Genomic DNA, 25,848 nt, shown 5'->3' with positions numbered 1-25,848 from the left:
GTTTAAATTTAAATTTAAATTCCTTGAAAAATATCTATATTTTTAGGAATTTAAAATTCCTTGAAAACTATTTATATTTTTAGGAAATCAAATTCCTTGAAAAATATTTGTTATTTTTAGGAATTAATATCCTTCAAAAATATATTATATTTTTAGGACCTTAAAAACTCCTTGAAAAATATATTATAATTTTAGGATGTCAAATTTCTTTGAAAAATATATTGAATTTTTAGGAAATTAATTTTCCTTGAAAAACCTAATTATTTTTAGGAATTACTAATTTTCCCTGAAAAATTTGTACCGAGCAAAGTATCGATAGTAAAAAGTATTATGTAATGTCCCAAGGGACTTGACTATCTAAGTACTGCTACAGTATGTTTCTCGGGCCTGGATTAAGTTTACTGTAATGTTGAGTGCATTACAATAAACTTCGAGGGAAAATGTTATCCCTCAAAAATACAAGGATGACGTGGCGAATGAGAATGTGACACGTGACATTCAGGGAAAAACAACAAAGTATTGAGAAAATATCGACGGGCAAAAAAGATAGGTCCAAGACCTATAGGAAAGTCGACCAAGCCTATACCCCCTAGGGGTGGTCAGCCCAAGCAGGCCCTATACCCCCTAGGGGTGGTCAGCCCAAGCAAGCCCTATACCCCCTAGGGGTGGTCGGCCTGACCCTACCCCGGGGTGGTCGGCCCAATATGCCCAAGGACATTAGGGGTGGTCGCCTTGACCCTATCCTCCATAGGATGGTCGGCCTAAACCCCCAGGTACACTTCACTGAGAATAATTACTCTCGTTCAAACTGTGATCAACAGGCCTAGCACCCCGAAGATCAACAGGCCCAGCACCCAGAAGGTCACAGGTCTAGCACCCAAGCTTTGGTCATCGGGCCTAGCACCTAAGTCTGACATACCAACAGAGACTTAATATCTTCCAGACGTTTCTATCATGCATTATCCACCACGACCTATAGAAACAATAGAAGACCCACAATCTCATAATCGTGGGAAAGTGGACACGTATCTCCACTCACAACGATCGTGTACCAAACCACAATCTCCAGTACAACTGATCATGTAACAGCTCCTATGTACTATAAATAAAGGACCCAGGGCTTCATAAAAGGGAATTTTTTTTTCGAACTCTCTTTTTTGGACTGGAAAAACTCTTCTGAGAAGTGAATTACTAAGTTCATACTTGTAATTGTCGAGTAACTCAATACTACTAAGTGGATTAGATTATTACTGTTCATCAGAACAGGGCTGAACCACTATAAATTTCAGTGTGTTTACTTAAGATAATCGTATTCTATCACTTATATTACTTATTCCGTTCAAAAGATGTCGTATAATGTACATACGACTGTTGGCCAATTTCACAGGCCAATAGATATTTTATAATATTTGAATCTATATTAATATAATTACTAATTATTTATTGTAGTAAAATTTTATAACAATTAGGATTATATATTATCATAATAATAATATTTATGACATTTGAATTTATATTAATATAATTAATAAATATCTAGTTTTGTATAAAATATTATTATAATAATGATATGTTATAATATTTGAATTTATATTAATATAATTACTAAATATTTATTCTAGTAAAATTTTATAAAAATTAGGATTATATATTATATGTTGTATATTATGACATTTGAATTTATATTAATATACTATTGGTATTTTATAATATTTGAATTTATATTAATATAATTAATAAATATATATTTTTAATTTATTTTAAAAATATATTATGTGAAATATTTAGAATATTTTGTTAAAGTTAATAAAAGAAACCGTTAAAACCAATAATTTATGTTATCTACACACTTTTTATATATAGAGATATAATTATGCCACATTAATATTTGTCCAATTATTTCAAATAGTAAATTAATATTTTTAATATTTATTTCATATAATTAATATTTTCTAATATTTTTATAAAGCATTTTAAGTAAATAAAAAAGAGTATTACTATTGTATTAAAATTAATTTATTTATTTAGATATGTATTATTGAAAACACAATGGTGTAAATAGATATTTAAACACAAAATAATGTTACACACACATTCATTTTAAACACACAAATGTAATAGGCATTTCAACAAAATATGAAATGTAATTTGGTATGTTAAAAAACATAGTCGTGTAACTAGATATTTGAGAAAAATACAAAGGGTTAAAATGATATATGCCCTATTTAATATGCACTAGAGTAAGCTAGCAAATAAAAGACACTATATTCAGGAATTTGGAATTCTGAGTTCATACATAAATGCATCACTTCGAGCATTGCCAAGAGTAATTGTTATAGTTCCTCTACAGGACCCCTAAGACTCAATGTCCTATTTTGGAAACCTTCAAAGTTGGGTGAATTTTCTATGAAAAGCCCTTGTGGAAGAAGTTGTGGAAATTCTTTCCTTGGGAGGTTGCATTATTAAACTGATATCTCTAGTTTATCTCAATATTTTTATGGTTGTTATTTTTCTGTTATTCCTAGACAATTCAATAGCCAGGCCCATAACCCAGCCTTTACTGGGCCTATCGATTTACAATCGATCCACCAAACACTTTGCTGTAATATTTGGCTTTTTGCCTTAGTAATGAATCATAATCTTTGTTTGCTGTGCAACGAGGACAGAGGCAGTCAGTCCATCAATTTAGGCAGCAGTAGGTGGGGTGACAGGTTGGAAGCTCTTCCATTGGACAGTGCCACTGATCTATAGGGGTGCACATAGGTCGAGTTTTCAAGTTTTAGGTGCATCGGGGTTTAGGTTTTGTGGGTTTTGGGTGGGAAAATAGGTTACCGAACCTGCTCCAAAGTTTTCGATTTTTGGGTGATTTCGGGTTTCGGATTTGGTCGGGTCGATGGGTCTGTTTTCGGATGAGATTGATCCAAAAATTAGCTTTGGGCTGAAATGGGCCTTGGTAAAAAAAAATTCAAAAATACCATTTTTTACACTTTCTTATTTCTTTTTTTTAACTTTTCAAATATTTATTTTAACTTTGTTGTTAGTTTGGTAATGTTGATTTTTACAAATTTGGTCTTGGTAAAATTTTTTGAAAAATACATTAATCTAAGTTTAATTTTTTTTTTTAAAATTATGTTCGGATTCGAGTGTAACCCGAACCCATGTGTCCCTAGTTTCAAAAGCTGAATCCGACCTGAACATGTCGGGTTTGAACTGGATTTCACCCGAATTCAACAAGTTTTGCAAAAAAATCAAGTTTTTGGGTTGCGGATTTTTCGACTCAAAGGTTCACTCCTAATCTACCTTGTTAGATTCGCTGATTGGTAATAGTTGTCTACATCGGTAACTACGTTTTGGATCCTGTTTCTGTTACGTTAAATGGAAAATAAGGAATGATATCTACTATAGAGGGGCCTCTCTTTGGATTTTGATAGCCTCTGTCTAAAATGGCCCTTTTGCCGAGAGGCACTTCCAAATAAAAATCAAGGGCTACGTTGAGCAAAGTAAATACAGTAAAATTTATTTTACGAAAAATACTTGGTTAACTGAAAAGGAGCATTTTTGAAGAAGAAAAACAAAAAACAAAACATTTGGAGTTCCTCATAGCCAAAATAAAAATACCGTCGGCATACTCACCGCTACAGCTATACTGTCCTCAAGCTTATTAATACCAATACCAACATCCCTCTACACAAACTCGAGATCAGAAAATAAGATTTTTAAAGAGTCTTAACTCTATGCCTGAGATAACACCAGAGTCTTAAACCCATACTGCGCAATGCAGTCACCAAAACAAAACACAAAATTGAGCTCAAAGCCCATGACTTGCTTAATATTTGTAGCCCTTGACATGAAGGCTCTCTGAGGCACCCTCGCCCAGAGTGGCGTCACCCTTGTAAGTTCCAAGGGTTGCCTGGGAGTTGGCCTTGGCCCTGGTGAGGAAAGCGGCCTGAGCTTTTGGGATGTTTTCTTCTTTGCCGGCCCATGCCTTGAGTGTGCTCTGCTGGAGTGCACGTCCGAAGGAGAAGGATAGTGACCATGGCTTCTTTGTCTGGAGCTTGTTCATGGCGTTGAGATTAACGGTAGCTTCCTCCTCACTCTGTCCACCAGACAAGAACACAATAGCAGGAACAGCTGGAGGCACGGTGCGTTGCAGGGCACGAACTGTGTATTCTGCAATCACCTCTGGTGCAACCTTTTTGGCTTCTGATCCAGGGGTAACCATGTTGGGTTTCAAAAGAGTTCCCTCGAGAAGGACATGGTGATCATTGAGTGCCTTGTAGCATGCAGCAAGAACACGTTCAGTGACATCGGCGCACTGCTCAATGGAATGGGGTCCATCAACCAGGATCTCAGGCTCAACAATGGGGACAAGACCATTCTCCTGGCATATGGCAGCATAGCGAGCTAACCCATTGGCATTTTCATTGATGGACAACTGAGAAGGTTCGTTGGGACCAATCTTAAGCACAGCACGCCACTTGGCAAATCGAGCACCGGCTTCATAGTACTTCTGGCATCTTGCACCAAGGCCGTCAAGACCCTGAGTGGTGGTTTCACCATTGGTTCCAGCAAGCTCAACTGTACCCTTGTCAACCTTAATTCCTGGCAGGACTCCACCCTCCTTCAACACGTCAACAAAAGGCTTACCTGCAACAAACAAAAAGGATTTCAAATTAATTGAACAGGCTAAAAAAAACGCAATTACACCACACATAACACTGGTTTTCATATTCTTTCACTATAATTTCTTATAACAAGTAAATATAACATATTTTTTTCCTTCGGAAAATTTTAGAGATAATTCAAACATAGTACCAGCAGCAGTGCTTTGGTAGAGAGTTTCCTCAAAAAGAATGACACCACTGAGGCATTCAAGGCCTCCAGGAGTGGTGAAAAGAAGCTCACGAAGTGCACGCCTGTTGGACTCAACATTCTCTACATTGATGCTAGAAAGACGCTTGCCAATGGTGCCAGTTGACTCGTCAGCAGCAAGGATACCCTTTCCAGGGGTACCGATGTAAGCAGCGTTGGCAATGAGCTCATCTGCAAGGTAAGTAAGATTTACATCAAATGAATTAATGAAACATAAGTTCACTTATAAAAGCAAATAAGAGACGATTCAAAAACATAAATTTTATCTTTCTACATACAAATGCTTCAAATCCAAAAACAAAACCAACAATTCAAATGCTTAGATACATTTCATCTTTCCACATACTCATGCTCCTAATCAACACAAAAAACCAAGCCCAAAACAACATAAATGACACAAACCTTTTATACTACTAATGGGTTCTGCATCTGGGTACCAAAATTTTAGTTTTGAATGTAATTCGAGTATCTAGCGAGCATGGTTGAGAAATATTCTTTACTGACAAATTTTAAAATATAAACTTTTACTAAAATTCAATTTCAAAAGGCTTATTGTTTTAAAAGGAAAAAAGAAGAAAACATACCAGAATTTAAGAAAAGATATTGCTGAAAAATTTTATGTATTGAGAATTGTCAAATAATTTATAGATTATTTGCGACTCTGTGTGCATAAAAATAAGTTGAAAAGAAAAAACAACGATTAGAGGTTCTAAGATCTACGAGCTCCAATTTAGTTCCGAGGGTTTGAGTACAAATTTCTTAATCCCAGGTTGATCACCAACAAATTAATATAAAATTGAGGATCTGCATCCTTTCAAATAATAAATCAACAAGATCACAGTACCAACAAAACCCCAAACAGGATTTTAGCAACTAAAATTCAATTGTAAAAATCTCTTATCATCAAAAATTCAAAATCCTTGGGACAAATAGAGATCAAACGACAGTCGTTTAGAAATTAATGAGAAAAAATACAAATCGAAACAGATCTACGTATGTAACAGATAAACGACATCAAAAACCCGAAGAAAAAAACAAAAATTGGAAAAATAAGCACAGATCGAGAGTCGATTACCTTGGTATTTGCTCTTGAAGCAAGACATTTTCGATTACAAAATTTGAGAGAGGAAGATTAGAGAAAATACTGGTAGAGAGAAAAAGTTGAGAAGTGAGTAGAAGGGGTTGGCGAAATGAGGTTTATATATCTGAAAAAAAGTTATAAAATAATAATAATAATTAAATTAGGGTACGCCAATAAAGTGATGGGTGAAGGCATGGATTTTGCGCCACTTAGCTTTTGGCTTTTTCTTTTATTAGTTAAATAATTAATATTTTTATTTCATTTTTCCAAAAGGAAAAAATAAAAACAGTTGGCTTTTTCCCGAGTATGTCACTGTTCACCGACTTTGGAGACACGAGCGGTTTTATCGTCGTGCTTTTACTATTTTACCCCTTATCAAGTATTCATTTCATTATTATTTTAATGGTATATTATTTAAAATAATTATAATTTATGTGGTTAAAAAATATTTACCAAATGTCGTTATTGCCTTCTGTGGAAAATAACAGTCAATTTATTTTTAACATATTTTGTTATAATTTAATTTTTGATTATGTTAAAATTTCCTCCGAAATTTTTTTATGTTAAAAACTATATATAATAAATAACGAATATATTTTAATTAAGAGAACGATTAAAATTTTACCTAACTTTAATAGAGCAAATTTTTTTGTAATGTTTATCCTATAATATTGTGGAGTTTGTTGTCAAAATTGTAGAATGTCTTCTCCTTTCATTTTTTTTTAGAACATGTGGTTATCTTTTTCACTTTTTTTAATAATTTTTTTCTATCCATGATTTTTTTTTTCGCTCACACTTTATTTCCCAGGTTCCAATTCAAGAAGCAAGTAGCAAGGCTAAAATGATATTTAATGAAACGGAGACAAGGCCAAAATGGTATTATAAAAACAAAACAAAAACAACTGCGTACAGTCAATACTTTGGGTACGAAAAGTAAAGTGTTGAATAAAAAGGTAACTTAAAAACCAGCTTAACAAATGCTGTGGGGTTAGATAGATTACGACCCAAGGTTTGGTTAGCAAAGCAGACATGTAAAACTAGTAGCCATACCAACCCCAACACCCATTTCTTATTAATTTAATTAAATTCATGTTTTCAAGATCATTAGGCACTGCTATTATTTCACATTATTATTTTTCTTTACTAAAACTTTACTAATGTAAATCATGATAAAAAAAATTGGAGAGAGGAATATGCTTTGGGATTTGGCTCACTTCAATCAAACTCTTCTAGCAAAACAAGTTTGGAGATTACTTATTAGTTATCTAGGCGTAGCATTCTTCAATGGTGTGAACTTTATATGCTCAAGGGTCGGCGAAGGTTTGTGATTGTACTTTCACTTTGCTTTTGATAAATGGATCCCCATTCCAAATTAGTTTAAAGTTTTTTCTACTATTATTCACGAAATTCTTTATCATGATGAAGTGGAAACTCTCAATGGATGAGGTAAAATACATTTCTCTAGAATATAGAAGAAAAAAATATTAAAGTAATATTCATATAAGTGAGATAAACGTGAGTTATTTTATTTTATTTTTACCTAATTTAATAGTGTTTCTCCACATGTAGAAAAGTATTATTCATTAAACTATAAATGTTTTATTATTCTTTTTTAAAAAAATTATATATATTCATGTCATATTACTATATTTTATTTTTTTTTAAAATGAATAAAATATTGAAATGATATCGAGAAAAAATAAAAAAGTTCATTTATGGTGTAAATTAAAAATTTAAGGTAAAATTAAAAAATATATATTTTTGTGAAATATTTTGAAAAATAGAGCAGAATATTCATTAAGTATTAATCTTTTTATCTTACAGCATTTTTGACAAAATAGATAGTGTCATAGCTTGACTAGTTTGCTAAACAAATAATTGGCAGTGTAAGCTCTTGTGGCCATTTGGAGGTAGTGGCATAGATTACGGAAGCTTCACATTTCTTCTAAAAAAATGTGTGGAAAATTTTTAATGATTGGATCCCCTATTTTATGAATCTTCGTTGTCATGGTTTAGAGGTAAGTGCGTTCATGTTCTCTTTATAAAATTTCTTATTAATCACCTTTCATACTCTTTGGGTGTATGCATACTCTTACTAATTTATGGTGAATGTGGTATAGAGGCAATAAAGTATAGACTAATGCCAAACAACATTTGTTGTATGAGTCAAATTAATTCACGTATTTAAATATTATTTTTACATTAATAATTCGTTGAGATTATTGATATGGAACAAATTATGAGAAGAGACTCAAATAGAAGGAGGCTTTTTAGCCTCACCCGACCCTTGCTGAAAAAGAGCTCGCACAACCCTCAAGGCTTGGCAAATTGTGAACTCATCGTATCCTATTTAAAATGATATTTTCACCACCTTTTGACGATTAATGTAAATCAATCATGATTATTATTTTCTATCCAAATTAACTAATAGAATCTATAAATAACACCTAATGTGTGACCTAAAAAGAGACCTTGCATTATTTCACTTTCCGTACTTATTGTTATTGATCTCGATAAAATTCCTATTAGCTTAAGCATCTAAATATGCCTTTGTGCAAGTGCCCGAGCAGTCTTTCATTTCAATACCATGAAGATATTAATAATTCAATTCTTGAAAAGCTCATTTCATCAATTCAACCTAAGTGATTTCACTTCATGCAAACACTTAACTTAGATATAAATAAAATCACTCATATATAACTTTTTTTATCAAACATTTTTTGTATTGTATACTACACTAATACAAGTATGGAGCTCACATACTTCCAATTTAATATTTTGAGACCAACCAACATATAGTAGCGTGTAGTATTCAATTTAATATTATGAAATTCACATATATTAATGTGTGGTATTCAACATTGTAGATACTCCGTAATAGTGCTCATTAAAAACATTTTCTTATGTACTTATTAAAGAAAAGGGGAAAGAGTTGAAATTTATAAACATCCACGCTTATTGCAGAATTATTTGAATAATTGTTAATGGCATTGAATCCAGCCTTCATCCAGTTAAACAATAGCTTTTGACTTTTATATATATTAAATTTCTCCTTTGTTGAATTATATACTTGGAAAACTCTTGTCATAGTATTGTATCCCTCTTCATAATATGCAGAGAAAACAGTGGAATATAAACACTCTCCACCGCCTGCCTCTTCCAATTCTTTAATCTCTAGAGTAAATATATTACAAAGCAAATAATTGCATATAATATATATATGATTGAACCCAAATTCGCATCATCTATTTTGTTTTTAAAATATAACTATAGTATATACATTATGTATTAGTTTTTGTATGAAGTCACAGTACATGCTTCATGTTGGATCCTTGTCACCCACCCACTAATGCTCATTTACTTATAAGTCAAATATAATACATTTATACATTATAATCAACTACTTATATATAAAAAATAACTAATACCCACTTGACATTAGCATGTATTTTAAGTATTGAACCACGCCCAACCTTTTTTTTTCTTTTATGAGGAAACCACGCCCAACTTTTTATAGACCAAAAAAAAAGATCGTTTTAGGTTGCATTTGCCACACCTTATATGACTCATAAAACCTTGTATAAACTCTAGTTGACCTTTATTCGATGTATTATTACAATTTATATTTTATCATGGTTATGCTATAGAAAGTAATATTGTGTCACTATTGAGTATAACTTAATATTTAAAAAAAAATTAAAAATGTGATAAAGTTGGTGATTACTTGTTATCTCCACCTACCCTTATTCCTTTGTTTGGTGCCTCAAGTATCTGGACAATTGCCTTGCAACTATCGGTCAAAATTAAGCGTGGATCCAACGCTCATTAAATGCGAATAACAAAAATAAATGTAAAAAATATATATTCTTGAAAAAGAATAAGCTTGATTTTTTTTAAAAGAAAAATATTACAATAAGCTTCCTGGCTTATCAGTTCCGTGACCTTATCAAAATGATAACTGGATGCTATGCCTCAAGAATATTCGAAAGTTTATTCTTTACTTTCTATAGTAAAAAAATCCAATAATATTTTAGTTTCAAGAAGAGGCATCTCATCTCATGTTGTTGTGTTATGAGATCAAATAATTTTTACGTTCTGTTATGAACTATGTTCTTTATTCCTGTTGCTGCTGTGTTGGGTTGCTTGTATGGAAGTCCCCGTTCTTGTGTACCCTTGTTTCCTTAGTGATAATGTATTTGTGTTGCCTTGCTGTGAGGCATCTCATATCCGACACTACCAATTTTCGATATTAATATTTAGAGATATTATATTTACAACAAATTAATTTTATTATTTTACATTACCACTAGTTTTAACTTCTTGTTTAAATCTCTGTTCCATACACCCATCAATTTATTTTCTCGTAATTTTATTTAACTATCACATCTAAATCACCACTACAACTATTACATCTCTGTCATCATATTTTTTTTAATTTACTATTCTAATTAGATTATGTGTAGTATTATAAGTAATTATTATTACATTTTTATTGACAATTTGTAGTTTGATTTGTTTTAAGGATAAATATACCATGATAATGTCTCTTATATCATGCATTAGCATTACTAAGAAAAAAAAGACATGAAGAGTGAAAATGAAAGATCAACAAAATGGACAAAAGGATTATTAGTTATTGAACAACATATTCTCGATGCATAGAGCCAAATTGACTCGTATACTCGGCAATTACCAAAGTAAAATAAGAGAACTTGTTACGAAAGCTAAAAACTTCCCCAGAAAAATGCAATTACAGCTTCAATCAAATTGAAAATTGACAATGAAATCATAGATCATGCACAACTGTGCCATTTAATCTTGAAAAGAAAGACATGAAGATAATCCCTAAAGACCTTTATCAATCAAATACATTTTTGCTGATGAAAAAAGCTTTCTCAGTAAGTGTAGTTCTTGACATGGAGACTCTCGGACGCTCCATCATCAAGGTTCTCACTACCCTTGTAAGTTCCCAATGTAGCTTCAGAGTTGGCCTTGCACCTTGTGAGGAATGCAGCCTGAGCCTTGGCTAGATTTTCCTCTTTTCCAGACCAAGCTTTGAGGGTACTCTGCTGAAGGGCCCTGCCAAAAGAGAATGATAGCGACCATGGCTTCTTTCCCTTAAGCTTGTTCATGGCATTGAGATTAACAGTGGCCTGTTCTTCACTTTGCCCACCAGATAGAAACACAACAGCTGGAACTGCTGGTGGCATGGTACGCTGCAGGGCGCGAACTGTGTACTCAGCGATCACCTCAGGAGCAACCTTTGGGGAATCTGATCCAGGGGTGACCATATTGGGCTTCAAAAGAGTTCCCTCGAGGAGGACATGGTGGTCATTCAAGGCCTTGTAGCAGGCAGCAAGAACACGCTCGGTGACCTCAGCACACTTGTTGATGTCGTGTGATCCATCAACCAGTATCTCTGGCTCCACAATGGGGACAAGGCCATTCTCTTGGCAGATGATGGCATATCTTGCCAAACCATTGGCGTTTTCGTTAATGGCCAACTGAGATGGCTCATTGGGGCCAATCTTGAGCACAGCACGCCACTTGGCGAACCTAGCACCAGCTTCGTAGTACTTCTGGCAGCGCTGAGCAAGGCCGTCAAGCCCCTGAGTGGTGGTCTCACCATTTGTTCCAGCAAGCTCAACGGTACCCTTGTCAACTTTGATGCCAGGGAGGACTCCACCTTCCTTCATAACCTCAACAAATGGCTTACCTGAAATTACAAATACAGGCAACAAATATCAGGTCAAGGATGCTAATCAAACTATGCAACTATCTCCAAATCAAACAATCATACATGACATGAATGTTACCAAAGGCTTTGTTTAGATTAACAGTCAAAAGGGCTATCAAATTTACAATAACATACGACAATGAAAGGGCTCGATTCAACCCAGTTTTCATAACCAGAAATTAAAAAAAAATAAGTATTTGCATGATCTAAACAATCGATAGAAGAAAAAAATAAGGGACTCACTTTAAACCATTATAATCTGCACCCTTCTCTTAAAGAGTTTATACACAACATACACACAAAAATGATGAAACAAGGATTCTATCAGATTCTGAAGATAGGAAATTTAAGCAGAGTGTTTACCAGCAGCTGTGCTTTGGTAGAGGGTCTCCTCGAAAAGAATGACTCCACTGAGGTACTGAAGGGCCCCAGGAGTGGTGAAGAGGAGCTCACGAAGAGCACGCCTGTTAGTCTCAACATTCTCTACATTGATGCTGGAAAGACGCTTTCCAATGGTGCCAGTGGACTCATCGGCGGCAAGGATACCCTTTCCAGGGGTACCAATGTAAGCAGCGTTGGCAATGAGCTCATCTGCAATACACAACAATGTAATGTCAAAACACAAGAAATCACAAACAATAATAACCAAAGTTTTAAAAAAAGAAAAATTCCCTATAAACATACAGGTATATCACTATAAGTCTATAACCAAAGTGAAAATGATAATATAATAAAACCAACTCAAAATCATTATTGATTTAAGAACAATATATCCATTGTTATAAAACACTACCAATCAGATCTTCTGTAACGCATTTGGTCAAACCCGGATGCGGATCCAAATAAAGGTGATAACTTTGCCAAAAAAAAAATCACAGATCTAAGAAGTGTAGCTATGGAATCAGAGAAAAACGCAATCTAAAAGAACATATAAATATATACAAATGATTTATACCATGATATTTGCCCTTGTAGCAAGACATTTTCAGCTACTGAAGATTGAAAGCTTTTTTTTTCAGGGTTGGGAGAGAATGAGAAATAAGACAGTGAAAGAACTTTTAGTTGCGTTAGGGTTTTAATAAGAGAGTTTACCTCGGAATCATCGTCATTCACTATGTGGGTTTTCGTCCATTTACGCTTTTACCCCTTTCATTTATTTATTTATCTTTAGGACAAATGAAATTTATCTCGTCGTCAAAATGCTTGGGAAAAAGCCATCAACTTGGGTGATGTGGTGGTAATATTCATTGCATCCAATGTTTTTAGGTTTTTTCTCTCTAATTCAATTATCTATTAGGTATTGAATTTTTTATCCAATTAATTTGTTTTAAAAAAAAATTGAGTGAATGAGAAATTGATACCTAAATTGGTAATGATTCAGTAAATTACTTTGATTAAAGATGAGATTATCATAATATTATGTGATTTATTCTAATTGACTTTAGTAAATCACTTTGGTCAAATTTGAGATATCAGAATATTGTGTAATTAATTCTGATTGATTGTCAGAAAATCGCTTTGAGTAATAGCTGATATTACCAGAATAAGTATGATTAATTCTTATTGATTTTTAGAAAATCACTTTTGGTAACTGCTGATATTACCAAAATAAGTGTGATTAAGATTCAGATTTGTTGGATATTTGAGCATTAATGCACTTGATTCAAACACATTTTCAACTCTCCATGAAGCCTATAAAAGGAGGCTTCTCCTCTCATTCTAGGACACACAAATATAGAGTATCACACACAATAGTCTTAGTCATTTCTCTCTTCTGTCTCTATAGTATTTTCTAGTGATATAGGGAATGTTTGTTTCAAGTTCGCACAAGCAAACGTAGTGGTGCTTTCGTTCTGCTTGATGGTTGTTGTGTCCTGAGAAGTGGTTGCTCACGAATCATCTAGCACTGTTCAGGTAAAGGGGGCAAATCTGCTTTAAGGAAAGCGTGTTTCGCGTGCTTCAGCTTTGGTTTATTCTTTCTATTGTGTTTTTACATTTCTATTTTTCAATTAAATATATTAATATATATTTCGTACTTCTTTACTATATTATTTCTAACAATGTATGAGGTCATCTCTCGTTAGTTTTAATAATCGGAAGGTCTATTGCAAAATTTTTATAAACATATGGTTATATTTAGGATCGTTTGGACCTTTCTTAGTGACCAAATAATCTTATATGGGTAGGATAAAGCATGGACTTTCCTTAGCTAGTAAGAAGATTCTAGATTTTTACTTGAGGCCTACCCTAAGAAATCTTAATGATATGTACCTGAATTTTAAGTCCAAAATTATACATTAATAAAAAAAATCTCACACCTAACTACCTAAAACTCATTGGATTTTTGTAGGAATCTTTTCATAAATATATATTTTTTTATGAAATTTTTTAAATTATATTGTCCTACATTTTTTTTTTTTCAAAAATACACTTTTTTGTTTATTTTACAATAATACAGTTTGGTCTTCAACAACATCTCATGCAATCAGAGCTTTAACAACTTTATTGAACTCATTGGTTGAATAAGATAGATTTGGTTTCTTTGGTTTATTTGTCAATTAAATAAACAATCCAATATGTTGTTCGTATTTTTCTGCATACAACAACATGGCCTAAATGAACTATGCCGTTTAGCCTTCTTCAGGACCTATAACCTAATCTGCAGTTGTTGTTCATATCATTGCTAGAGAACATGTCCGACTGGTTATTAATGAGAGCTACCTCCCGAGGACCCGGACGAGGAGCTTCCTTTTAAGTAGTTACATCGACCCAACGAAGCTCCTCGGATCGTGATCGGCTTATTAAACCCTAAGGACCCTTCTTCACAGAAGGAGAACGCTATTGTCAAGTGTCAACCAGATTGGCACTCGGGACCACAGATACATGCTTGACACATCTAGTGGTTGGAGAGATCGTGTTGTCAATTTCGTACAAGCAGTCAAGGGAATGTCCTAAGATGCTGCTTGACATGGGGATACGTGAAGCTACCACCCTGACAAGTATCAGAAATCACATTTCCCAATAAAGCAGCGGGCTTGACATCCTCGTATTGGGCCTGCCAAATAACAAATGGGGCCTACATGCCTATTTTGTGGGAAGGAAATCATTATTTATATTTAACTAATCCCATTATGGGAAGATTATTGTAACCAGCTCTCATTAATTAACTTAACCCCTTTAGCTGCCTATAAATAGGGTTAGGGCATCACTTGTAAAAGGATCACAACTTTAGTGCATGCAAAAATGATGCCTATGATATGTGTGGATGGCACTTTCTTAAAGACAAAGTATGGTGGCCACATGCTATGTGTTGTTGCATTGGATGTGAATAGTCAATTGTATCCAATTGTGTTTGGGTTAGTGGATAGTGAGAATCATAACTCTTGGAAGTATTTCATGACGAAATTGAAGGAAGTCATTGGGGACATAAATAATCTGGCTTTCGTATCAAACACGCATGCTAGCATTACTCATGCTCTTGAGTTCGTCTTCCCTGATGCCTACCACTGTGCATGCTACCATCATATAAGTATAAATGTAATTGTTAAGTTCAAGACTGATCACTGTCATAAGGAGATGTGGTGTGCGGCCTATGCATTTTGAAAGACAGTTTCACAAGTACTTTGAAAATATAAAGAAAATGGATCCTTCCATAGGTGAATATCTCGAGGGTATTGGTTTCGATAAGTAGTTTCCTGCTTACTTTCCTCAGAATCGATACAATATAATGACAAGTAGCTATGCCAAAAGCTTCAACAACAAAACCAGAGACGCAAAAACCTTCCCAATCACTATTTTTATGGAATTCATTCATTTCACACTTCAGCCATGATTTGTTGAGCGACGTGGCGAGGCCGAGAAGAGCATAACCAAATTATAGCCACTAATGGAGAAAGATTTGTCAGGAATTGCAGGCAAAGCAAGGTTCTTGAATGTCCATGCTCTTGGACAGTTCAAATTTCATGTGGTGGAACTAGATGGTGATGGTGAGGTGAATTTGATGGCCAAATCATGCTCCAGTGGCATGTTTCATATTATAGGGATACCTTGTGTTCATGCAGTGGTTGTAGCCCTCGACCGCGGTGTCAACATTTACTCACTGTGTTCCCCATTATACACTATTGAGTCATGTAGGGAGTCGTATAAAGAAACAATTTACCTATGTGGCAACGAGGAAGAATGAATAGTTCCCGAGTACATAACAAATATGCAAGCTGGGGCACTTGTTGAGAAACAACCAGTTGGTCGTCCAAATAAGAAAAAATTAGGAAGATCGAAGACAAAACATTTTCCATCGAATGGAGAAATTCTAGTGAAAGAGCATAAGTGTAGTAGGTGTGGTGTTCATGGCCACAATAGGGCTTCATGTAAAGTTAGACTATAAATTCAATGTATCAATTTGGACTCCATTGTATTTTATTCACTCAGTTTTGCTAGGTTTCCCTTGTTTTTTTATTTGGTTTTCTAGGTTATTTTTTGCTCCATGCATGCTCGATATATGCTCAATAATATTTTGATAAAAGATATATTAAATTTAAAATTTTGATTTTGGATATGCTCGATAATAGGTCTATTAAATTTAAAAGATTGAATCTCGATATGCTGATATAACTCGATACATCCTCAATGCATGCTCGATAATAGATCTATTAAATTTAAAATATTGAATCTGGATATGCTCAATAATAGCTCGATATGCTCGATACATGCTCGATGCATGTTCGATAATAGCTTGATAATAGATCTATTAAATTTAAAAGATAAAATCTAGATATGCTTGATAATATCTTGATACAAGATTGATATACTCGATACATGCTCGATGCATGCTTTATAAGAGCTAGTTAATAGATCTATTAAAATTAAAATATTGAATCCGGATATGCTCGATATGCTCAATACATGCACGATGCATGCTCGATAATAGCTCGATACAAGATCAATGGTTCTTACAAAATGACAAATAAAAAGCTAAAGAACCTGTAAATTTTTCCTCTAAAGAACCTATATATATATACAATCATCATAAAAAAAATGAAGAGTCAAGCATTCTCACATTCGGATACAATACTCGCTCTTATAAAATCTATCCAATCATTAAAAAAAACTATACACTAGTATCAGTTGATGATGTCTAATGGAAGCCCGTCAAGGTCGCACATTCTAATACCACAAGTTTGTCGTCCGCTTGTTCCTGAACAACTCAATATTTTCATTGCAAATGGTGTCTAATGGAAGATCGACCATGAGATGCTCAACATGCTTGATACCATACACACCAAAATCTCCACTGTAAAAAAAATACAAACATTAAATGTATAATATTATAACTTTGCTTATAGATCAAATTTTCTAATGATGATGTTGTTTACCTTATCTTGGACTGAGGGAGCTCGTGTCGCTATAGGCGGCGCCACTGGAACTCAGGTGGCCTATTTCCTACTGCAGAAACTTCAACATCAAGTACTCTGTGAATAGTTTACTCATCAATTACAGAGAAGGAAAAAGGATGCACCATGGCCTCATAAATTCCTCGACGACTTTCTCACTCATCACCGACAAGTATGAATCATATATGGTGAATTTCCAACTAGAAATAGACACCTCAATGGCAAACCATTGAGACTGCTCATAGTTCTGACACCAATATAGGTTAGATTTAGTTATGACTTGAGTTGTAGAATAAATATTGCTTTAAGTTTAAATTATTTAAGTTATGATTTTATGACTTAGAAATAATTATAGTTTGGGTGATTATAATTATTTTAGCATATGATTAAATTAGTGTATAGTTTTATTAAGTGTTAAATGCACATGTTATTTGATGGGTTAAGAGGTGAACAAGTGGCATTAAACTAAGTCCAAGTATTAGAATTAAAATGAAAACCAAAATAGCTTAGTCTTAGGTTTGGCACAAAAAAATAGGAAGGATTTGACTCTTTTTAAATTTTAAAGATAGGAAAAATTAGATCTATTTGAATTAAGAGACTGTGTGTCAAGAAGAGTTAGATAAATAAAGATTTAATTTAAGTAGTCAAATAACTAAGTAGAGATAGTAGTGTGATGGTTGAACTAAGAGTTAGATAAGTAAATGAAGTTTTCATAACTTTAGGGTGCTATAACTTCGGACCTAGTTTTGACCTAGTTATATTATGATTTTGGAAACATATTATTTTTAAAAAGTTTTAGATAATTGAACTAGCTTTCCAATGGTATAAAAATGGTTTAAATCGGACTCCTATAACTCCAGTTAGGTTAATTTTACTACAGAAGGGTCCAGAGTTACGAGATATAGGATAGTAGTTTGGACTTTGACTAAAGTTTGAACCAAATGAAGACTATGTGGCATACTTGGAGATGAAGTAGTAACAATAAGGGAGTAAGACTAGGCTGGAGAAAACCATATAGTGGAGGGAAGGTTTGATTTTTAAAATTTAAGTTGAATAGTGTGGAGAAAATCAAGGAAGGGAGTTGGGGTTTGAAGCCTATAAATACAGACTTACCCTTCACCATTTTTCGCACACTCAAAAGCTCTCAAAAACCTCTCATAATTTTGAAATCCATAGTCCAAAAAGCTCTCTCCATTTTTCCATAAACACTCTACATAGCCATAGCCGAAACACTAGTCCTTATAGTGCTCGGAATCTTTTTCTTCTTTTTTCTTTATTTTGCCTTAAACACTATTGCCTTTCTAAATCCTATTATAGCTTAAATATTGAACCCCATCAAGCCAATATATAGCCAAAATCTACCCAAGTATCCAAACTCTTGGTGTTATTGTTGGAGATAGACATTATATAGAAGACATGAGATTTCATCATTTTGGCTCTAGGTTGAAGGTATGACTTTATGAGGTTTAGAAAATTCTTGAAAGTATAGTTTTATTATAAGGCTCTAATATAAATCTCTTATGTTGTATTTAAGGTTGATTGGACGTTCTATAGCAAGCAATCTCTTCTCTTTCTTAGTCTCTTCACACTCAAGGTAAGGAAAATTAGGTAGTTTAGTTTATGACCTAGTTTATGTTTTGTATGACCTAACATTTCAGGTACAATAAAGGGATAAGTGTGGCTAGACATAAGGTGTCCAATGATGTATGACGGACCTATGTCCGGTAGGCTCGGTTGCCAAAATTTTATGACGGACCAAAGTTGATGTCCGGTGTATGACGACCTATTGTCCGGGGCTTAATTGCCACCCATGTATAAGCACTTATCTTTTTATTATATCTGCCTTTTTATTATGACCTATGACCTATGATTATAACTTATGACCTATGATTTATGATTTATGATTATGACTTAGGTTATGATATGACCTAGTTTATGATGTTGTATGATTAGTATAAATAAGTTTTGTTATGACGCTTGTGAAATTTATGATATGTTTGATTATATGATTATATGAATATCTCTTGTTTGTATTTTCCTTACTGGACTTAGAAGCTCACCCCTTATGATGTTGTTATTTCAGGCAATTAAAGATGGAAAGGTCGGTGGCGAGTGGACCTAGAAGCTTCGTGATGTACTCGTGGGGACCATATAGTCGAGGAAGATCAAGCATGCCTATTTTTATTAAAACATGTTTCTTTTAAAGTTTTATTTAATGTTGCTCATTTTAGTATGTTAAAGACAATTATATTTATTTTTGTAAAACCATAGCTCCATTTACTTATTTTAAATTTTCATTCAATAAAAGAGCAATGTTTATGTTTATGATCCAACGCTGTGTTCTCGATAATTTATGAGAAATTAGGGTGTTACATGGATGGGTGATCTACACTTTCTCTCATAAAGCTTCTCATACGAAGCCACTCCGATAGTTGCCTGATAACTGTTATTGTACAAAAACTCAATCAAAGGGAGATACTTACTCCAAGATCCCCCAAATCCAGCACGCAGGCTCGCAGCATATCCTCCAATTTGTCCTCCCAGACTATCCATCCGTCTGAGGATGATAAGCAATACTGAACCGCAAATGTGTACCCATAGCCTTGTGCAGGCTCTCCCAAAACTTGGAGGTGAAGGTGGGGTCCCTGTTGGATACTATCGACCTCGGAGCCCCATGTAATCGTACAATTTCCTTCACATACAGTTCATCATACTGCTCCACTGTATAAGTTGTCCTAACAAGCAAAAAGTGGGCTGATTTGGTGTACCTATCTACAATCACCAACACTAAATCATGCTGTCCCACGATCTTTGGTAATCCAAACACGAAGTCCATGGTGATATCCTCTCATTTCCACTCTGGAATCCCTAAAGGTTGTAGCAACCCTGTTGCCCTATGATGTTCAGCCTTTACTTGCTGACAAGTCAAACACTTGACCACATAATCCACCACATCCCTCTTCATTCCCAACCACCAATACAAGGTCCTCAAATCTTGGTACATCTTCGTCGTACCCAATTGTAGGGAATAGGGAGTGGTATGAGACTCATCTAAAATCTCTCGCTGATTATCGAAATCCACCGGAACGCAGATCCGACCTTTGTACCTCAATAATCCTATCTTTGAAATAGAAAAGTCCTTAGTTGTTGCATGCTCCCTCAACTAGGGATCCTCCCCCTGTGCCTCCTTGATCCTCTCAAGGAGCGTGGACTGAATAGTCATGTTGGCTAACTGACCAACTACCAACTTAATACTTGCTCTAGTCATCTCTTAAGCTAACCTATCTGATATCTGCCTCGCACTGTATAACTGTCCTGGGCCTTTCCGACTCAACGTGTCGGCCACCGCATTGGCTTTCCCAGAATGGTATAGATTGTCAAAGTCATAATCCTTTACCAATTCCAGCCAACGCCTCTGGCGCATATTCAGATCCTTCTGAGTAAAGAAGTACTTCAAATTGTTATGGTCGGTGTATATTTTGCACTTCTCTCCATACAAATAATGCCTCCAAACCTTTAGTGTAGATACCACTGCTGCCAATTCCAGATCATGTGTGGGATACCTCTGCTCATACTCCTTTAACTGTCTTGATGCGTATTCTATTACCTTTCCAGCTTGCATCAACACACACCCCATACCTCGCTTTTAAGCATCGTAGTAGACTACAAACTTCTCATTGTCTGACGGCAGACTCAATACTGGAGTAGTGATTATTCGATGCTTTTGATCCTTGAAACTGTTCTCACACCTGTATTTCCACACATACTTAGTCTTCTTACGCATCAGTTTGGTCAACGATGCGGCTATTCTGGAGAATCCCTCGATGAATCGCTAATAGTACTCTACCAATCCCAAGAAGCTCCTAACCTTTGGTACACTGCTTGGCCTGGGCCAATCTCTCATTGCCTCAATCTTACATAGGTCCACCAAAATCCCCTCCTTACTGATAATATGGCTCAGAAATGTTACTTGGGGTAACCAAAACTCACCCTTGCTAAACTTAGCATATAACTTATGCTCTCTCAATTGTTGTAGTACCAGGCAAAGATGTTGCTCGTGATCTTTCTCTGACGGGGAGTACACCAGTATATCATCGATGAATACGATCACAAACTTGTCCAATACAATCCTTGAAGACCCTATTCATCAAGTCCATAGAGGCTGCTGGGGCATTGGTTAATCCAAAGGACATAACCAGGAATTCATAGTGTCCATATCTTATGCGAAAAGTAGTCTTTGGTATGTCCTCCTCTTTAATCCTAAACTAGTGGTAGCCTGATCGAAGGTCAATCTTGGAGAACACTGTCTTCCCCTGTAGTTGATCAAACAAGTCATTAATCCTGGGCAGAGGGTACTTGTTCTTGATGGTCAACTTGTTTAGCTCTCTGTAGTCAATGCACATCCTTAAGGATTCATCCATCTTCTTAACGAACAACACTGGAGCACCCCATGGCGAAAAAATTGGTTTGATGAATCCAAAATCCAGTAATTCCTACAACTGAATCTTCAGTTCTTTCAACTCTGCTGAATCCATTCTATAAGGTGTCCTAGATACTGGCTCCACCCCTGGCGCTAATTCTATGACGAACTCAATCTCTCGGTGTGGTGGCAATCCTAGCAAGTTTGATGGGAACACATCAGGAAATTCACATACCAATCTGGTCTCATCCGGTCCAACCGAAACAACCCTAGAGGTATCCACAATGTTCGCTAGGAATCCTATTCAATCCTCTTGCATTAAGTCTCTAGCCTTCAGTGTCGAAATCATAGGTACCTGCGGTCCACTCACTGTCCCCACAAATACAAAGAGTACCTCTCCTTCCGGTTCAAAGGTCACCATCTTGCGCTTGTAGTCGATCGTCGCCCCATACATTGATAACCAATCAATCCCTAGGATCATATCAAAGTCATCCATCGCTAACTCAATCAGGTCCACAGACAACTCTCTACCGTCTATCTCTACTGGTAATGCTCTAACCCATCTCCTAGAGACTACCAGTTCCCCGGTCAGCAACAAAGTCCTGAATCTCCTAGCATAAAAATCACTAGGTACACAACTGATCTATCACCCTAGCAGATACAAATGAATGAGCATCCCTTGAGTCAATCAATGCAGAAAATAAAGGACTGGCACTAGAAATCTAACCTGTCAAGACTGAAGGGCTAGCCTCAGCCTCAATCTGGGTCAAGGTAAATACTCTGGCAGGAGTGAGGTTGTCACTTTGTTTCGGTTCTTCTTCCCTGGCTTGTGGGCAGTCCTTCTTCAGATATATAATGCTCCCACAAGTAAAGCAGGACCTGATCCTGCACTCTCTCTGATGTCGTCATCTGCACTGTGGACACACTGAGAAACTCCTCCAGTTGTCTCCCTCACCCTAACGGCCACTGAAAGCACCCCATGCCCTCCTATCTGAGCCAGGAGGAACAAAAGAATTTGTGGCCTTTCTCTTCTCCTCACTGGGGCCACTACTCCGACTAGATCCTGTAAAAGGAGGTACTGTTCTCCGAGCATCGCGCCTAACGGCGCCCTCTCTCCAAATCTAATCCTCGGCCCCATCAACAGTAAGGGCCTTCTCCACTACCTTTGCATAGGTGGTAGTCCCCGTATCCAAAGTTATCTTAATGTCATAGGTGATCATAATGTTCAATCTCTCCACAAACTGATCCATCCATTCCATATCATTAGGCACCAAGTCCGGCGCAAACTTCCCTAATCGGTCAAACTTCAAAGCATACTCTGAAACTGTCATCCGGTTCTGAGTCAAATACACGAACTCGTCCACCTTTGCAGCTCGAACAGCAACACTATAATATTTCTCGTTGAAGATGTTTCTAAATTTTGTCCAAGTCATAACTGTCACATCCCTCCTCTCGGACACAACATCCCACCAGATGTGGGCATCTTCTCTCAACATATAACTGGCACATGCCACTCTCTCATTCTCTTCCACCCTCATGAAATCTAGGATGGAAGAAATCATATTCATCAACTGCTCTACCCACAGTGGGTCTAGGCCACCCTCAAAGGTGAGAGGATGCTGCTTCCTGAACCTCTCATACAAAGGTTCCCACCTATTCTCCATAGTAGGCTGGGCTGGCACTGGTTTCACAACCAGTGGAACTTGTAACCCAATGCCTCGAGGAGGGGCCTATTGCCTCAACTGTCAAAGCTTTTCCTCTATTCGATGAAGTCTAGCATCCATCTCGATAAATAACTGTTGCCAATTCAGTGGGGCAGGTGGAGGGTCCTGACCCTGGTTGTCATCCTCAGCCCTATTGCCGCAGAGTCTGATTGAATGATGAGGCATTAGTGCAATATGCCTGCAATCAATGACGCCGCACATCAAGCATGATAACAACATCCAAAACCTCCTCCCAATTTCATCAATCAACCACAATCAACAAGTCCACATGTCAAACATAGCATACAATAATAAATGGGGCCATGCCCTAGCATCATGCATATATCAACACATTTATCATGCTCTATCTATACATTCAGGCAAACAGGGAAACTTAAACAATAATTTAAGAATATAATTCAATAAAAACCAACCAACCCTGAGTCAAGCTTGTCACTGGCAGCGAGCTTACATGTTTGGTCGATTTCTAGGAACCATAAACCTTGGCATGCTATGATACCAAGTTGTAACGCCCTACTTCCTTAGAGTCGTTACTATGTGAGTAAAAAATGTGCCATTAGCTCACTAATTGAGGTTGTAGGTTAAAAGTGTGACTAAATTGAAATAAAATTGATTTAATGACATTAATGATAAATATTTGGACATTCATTGAAATCATAAAAAGTTATACAGTTGGGATCCCAAAATACTGTTTAGAAAATATATTACAACTCAAAAATATAATTACGGTCGACCTAAGCAACAAAGTATTTCATTATAGTACATTTCCCAAAATAACCATGGTCGTGGTAGCCAGGTAGGCCGAACATGTACACGTCGCTCCACGCTCGTCGTACTCATGGTTGGTCGACATTTCCTTTGCCCTTACCTACACCATAGAGCACCCGTGAGCCGAAGCCCAACAAGAAAACTCAACATATAACATATCACATATCAATCCAACAATATACAGAAAAACTGTTAATAGACTAAACATGTAGCGGCCTACGCCGACCCAGGTGCTTTACCTGGCCCTGGGTTCACGGTCTTCATCGAGCGGGTGGATACAACACCCTTGGAGGGTCTCGCCTTAGCGACCTGCACTCAGCATCCTCAACGTCGATCCCGGATCCTTGCCATACTCGGCTTCTTGTTGTTCTCGGCCTTTGCCGTTCATTCATAAAAAGACATAACACAACATAATATTCACAAATATTCACACATATACTAAACATAAACTATAGGATCGCACCCTGAAACATAGACAATAGGGTCATGCCCTGCTTTATGGCTACAACAGTTTTCTTACCTGTGTCCCGAGCTATTTGAGTATTGCGATCCCGAGAACAGTCCTCTAACCCGAGCCTCGTTGAAAACCTAATCAAAACGCATTCATAATAGCCATCAATCAAGCCTTAAACCAATTAATAACTTCATAATATTAATCTAACCTCCGGGACCTTGAATCCTACCAAACCGGGTAGTAGAATCCTTCTCGAGCCTTAACATTCGAGTTCCCGAGCTTAAAACCTTCATTTCCCCTTCTTTTCCATTTTGAGCCACGACATGCCCTCTAGGGCCGCAACCTGCTACAAGTTAGAGGGAAAAGCCCTCTCTACTGAAGGATACGGGCTGCGGCGCGCTATACCCTGCGCTGCGGTGCTTGGGCAAATTTTTGAGGCCCCTAGGCCTAAACATTCAAATGGGTCGCGGTGCCTGATGAACAGGGCTGTGGCTTGAGCCCCAAAACCCAAAATCCTCACCACGTTTCTGCGTTTTTCCCCGAGCCTAACTCAACACTTCACACGCCAAACATCAACCCAACTTAGAATTGTGCCTAGAATCCTTATCCACACAGCTTAGGCATGATAATAATCCCATAAACAATTCCATAGATTAATCAAATACCCAAAACCAAACCTTAGAATCCTCTCACGTGCAAGCCCTATAACTCTAGCAAAATTAAACAGAAACAATGGCTGAAATTCCTTACCTCTGTAATATCTTCACCCTTGAGCTAATCTCAACCACAACAAGCTTTCAATTCTTCAAAGATCTTAGTCTAAAATCCTCAAAGTTTGATCAAAACCTCCAAGCACCAAGAGAGGGAGAGAGAACCATGAGATAGAGAGAGAGAGAGAGAGAGAGAGAGAGAGACTTAGAGCTGAGATTGGTGTCTCCTTCCTTCTTTTCCTTCTAACTAACTTCTAGAATATGAGATAAGTCCGAGCCGGGTATTCGACCCCGTTGTGACTATTTAGCTAATCTGCTCCTTAGGACCGTCTCGGATCGTACATCACAGATATATCACCACAATCTCGTACTATCAATCATAACACACATATATATTGCATTTATGTCCTCAACTAGCCAAAATTGCAAATATGTCCCCAATAACCAAATGGGGACCACATGCATATTTAATTCACCTAAACATGCATTCTTAATCACATAATCACTAAATTCACATATTAGCATAATTAAATCAATTATTGCTCTCCCGTCATGCTAATCAAGGCCCTAAGCCTTATTAGCAAATTTGGAACGTTACAGATGACGTAGTCCCTCCTATCGGAGTCGATAGCCACCCCAGGAGCTGCCTAAGATAGTGGAGGATTATGATGAAAATGTTGAATATGACGGCA

At 36.2% G+C, this 25,848-nt stretch overlaps 2 protein-coding genes across 2 annotated transcripts; both read right to left on the bottom strand.

Moving 5' to 3' along the window:
* Window positions 1-3,538: 3,538 nt before the first annotated feature.
* On the bottom strand, window positions 3,539-6,104 carry LOC133831292 (fructose-bisphosphate aldolase 6, cytosolic). Its single transcript, XM_062261540.1, has 3 exons — window positions 5,948-6,104; window positions 4,816-5,043; window positions 3,539-4,647 (listed from the first exon to the last, which is right to left on the bottom strand). Exons 1-3 carry the CDS (start codon window positions 5,973-5,975, stop codon window positions 3,827-3,829), a joined length of 1,077 nt encoding a protein of 358 aa, XP_062117524.1. The 5' UTR covers window positions 5,976-6,104; the 3' UTR covers window positions 3,539-3,826.
* A 4,463-nt stretch (window positions 6,105-10,567) lies between these two features.
* LOC133831293 (fructose-bisphosphate aldolase, cytoplasmic isozyme) lies at window positions 10,568-12,789 on the bottom strand. Its single transcript, XM_062261541.1, has 3 exons — window positions 12,646-12,789; window positions 12,054-12,281; window positions 10,568-11,669 (listed from the first exon to the last, which is right to left on the bottom strand). The coding sequence occupies exons 1-3, from the start codon at window positions 12,671-12,673 to the stop codon at window positions 10,849-10,851; spliced, it is 1,077 nt and encodes a 358-aa protein (XP_062117525.1). The 5' UTR covers window positions 12,674-12,789; the 3' UTR covers window positions 10,568-10,848.
* Between the last annotated feature and the right edge of the window lie 13,059 nt (window positions 12,790-25,848).

The sequence above is a fragment of the Humulus lupulus genome, chromosome 4, assembly GCF_963169125.1.
Source record: "Humulus lupulus chromosome 4, drHumLupu1.1, whole genome shotgun sequence".
Classification (NCBI taxonomy): Eukaryota; Viridiplantae; Streptophyta; class Magnoliopsida; order Rosales; family Cannabaceae; genus Humulus; species Humulus lupulus.
Note: the sequence above shows the minus strand (reverse complement) of the source record. Positions and strands in the feature narration are given on the sequence as shown.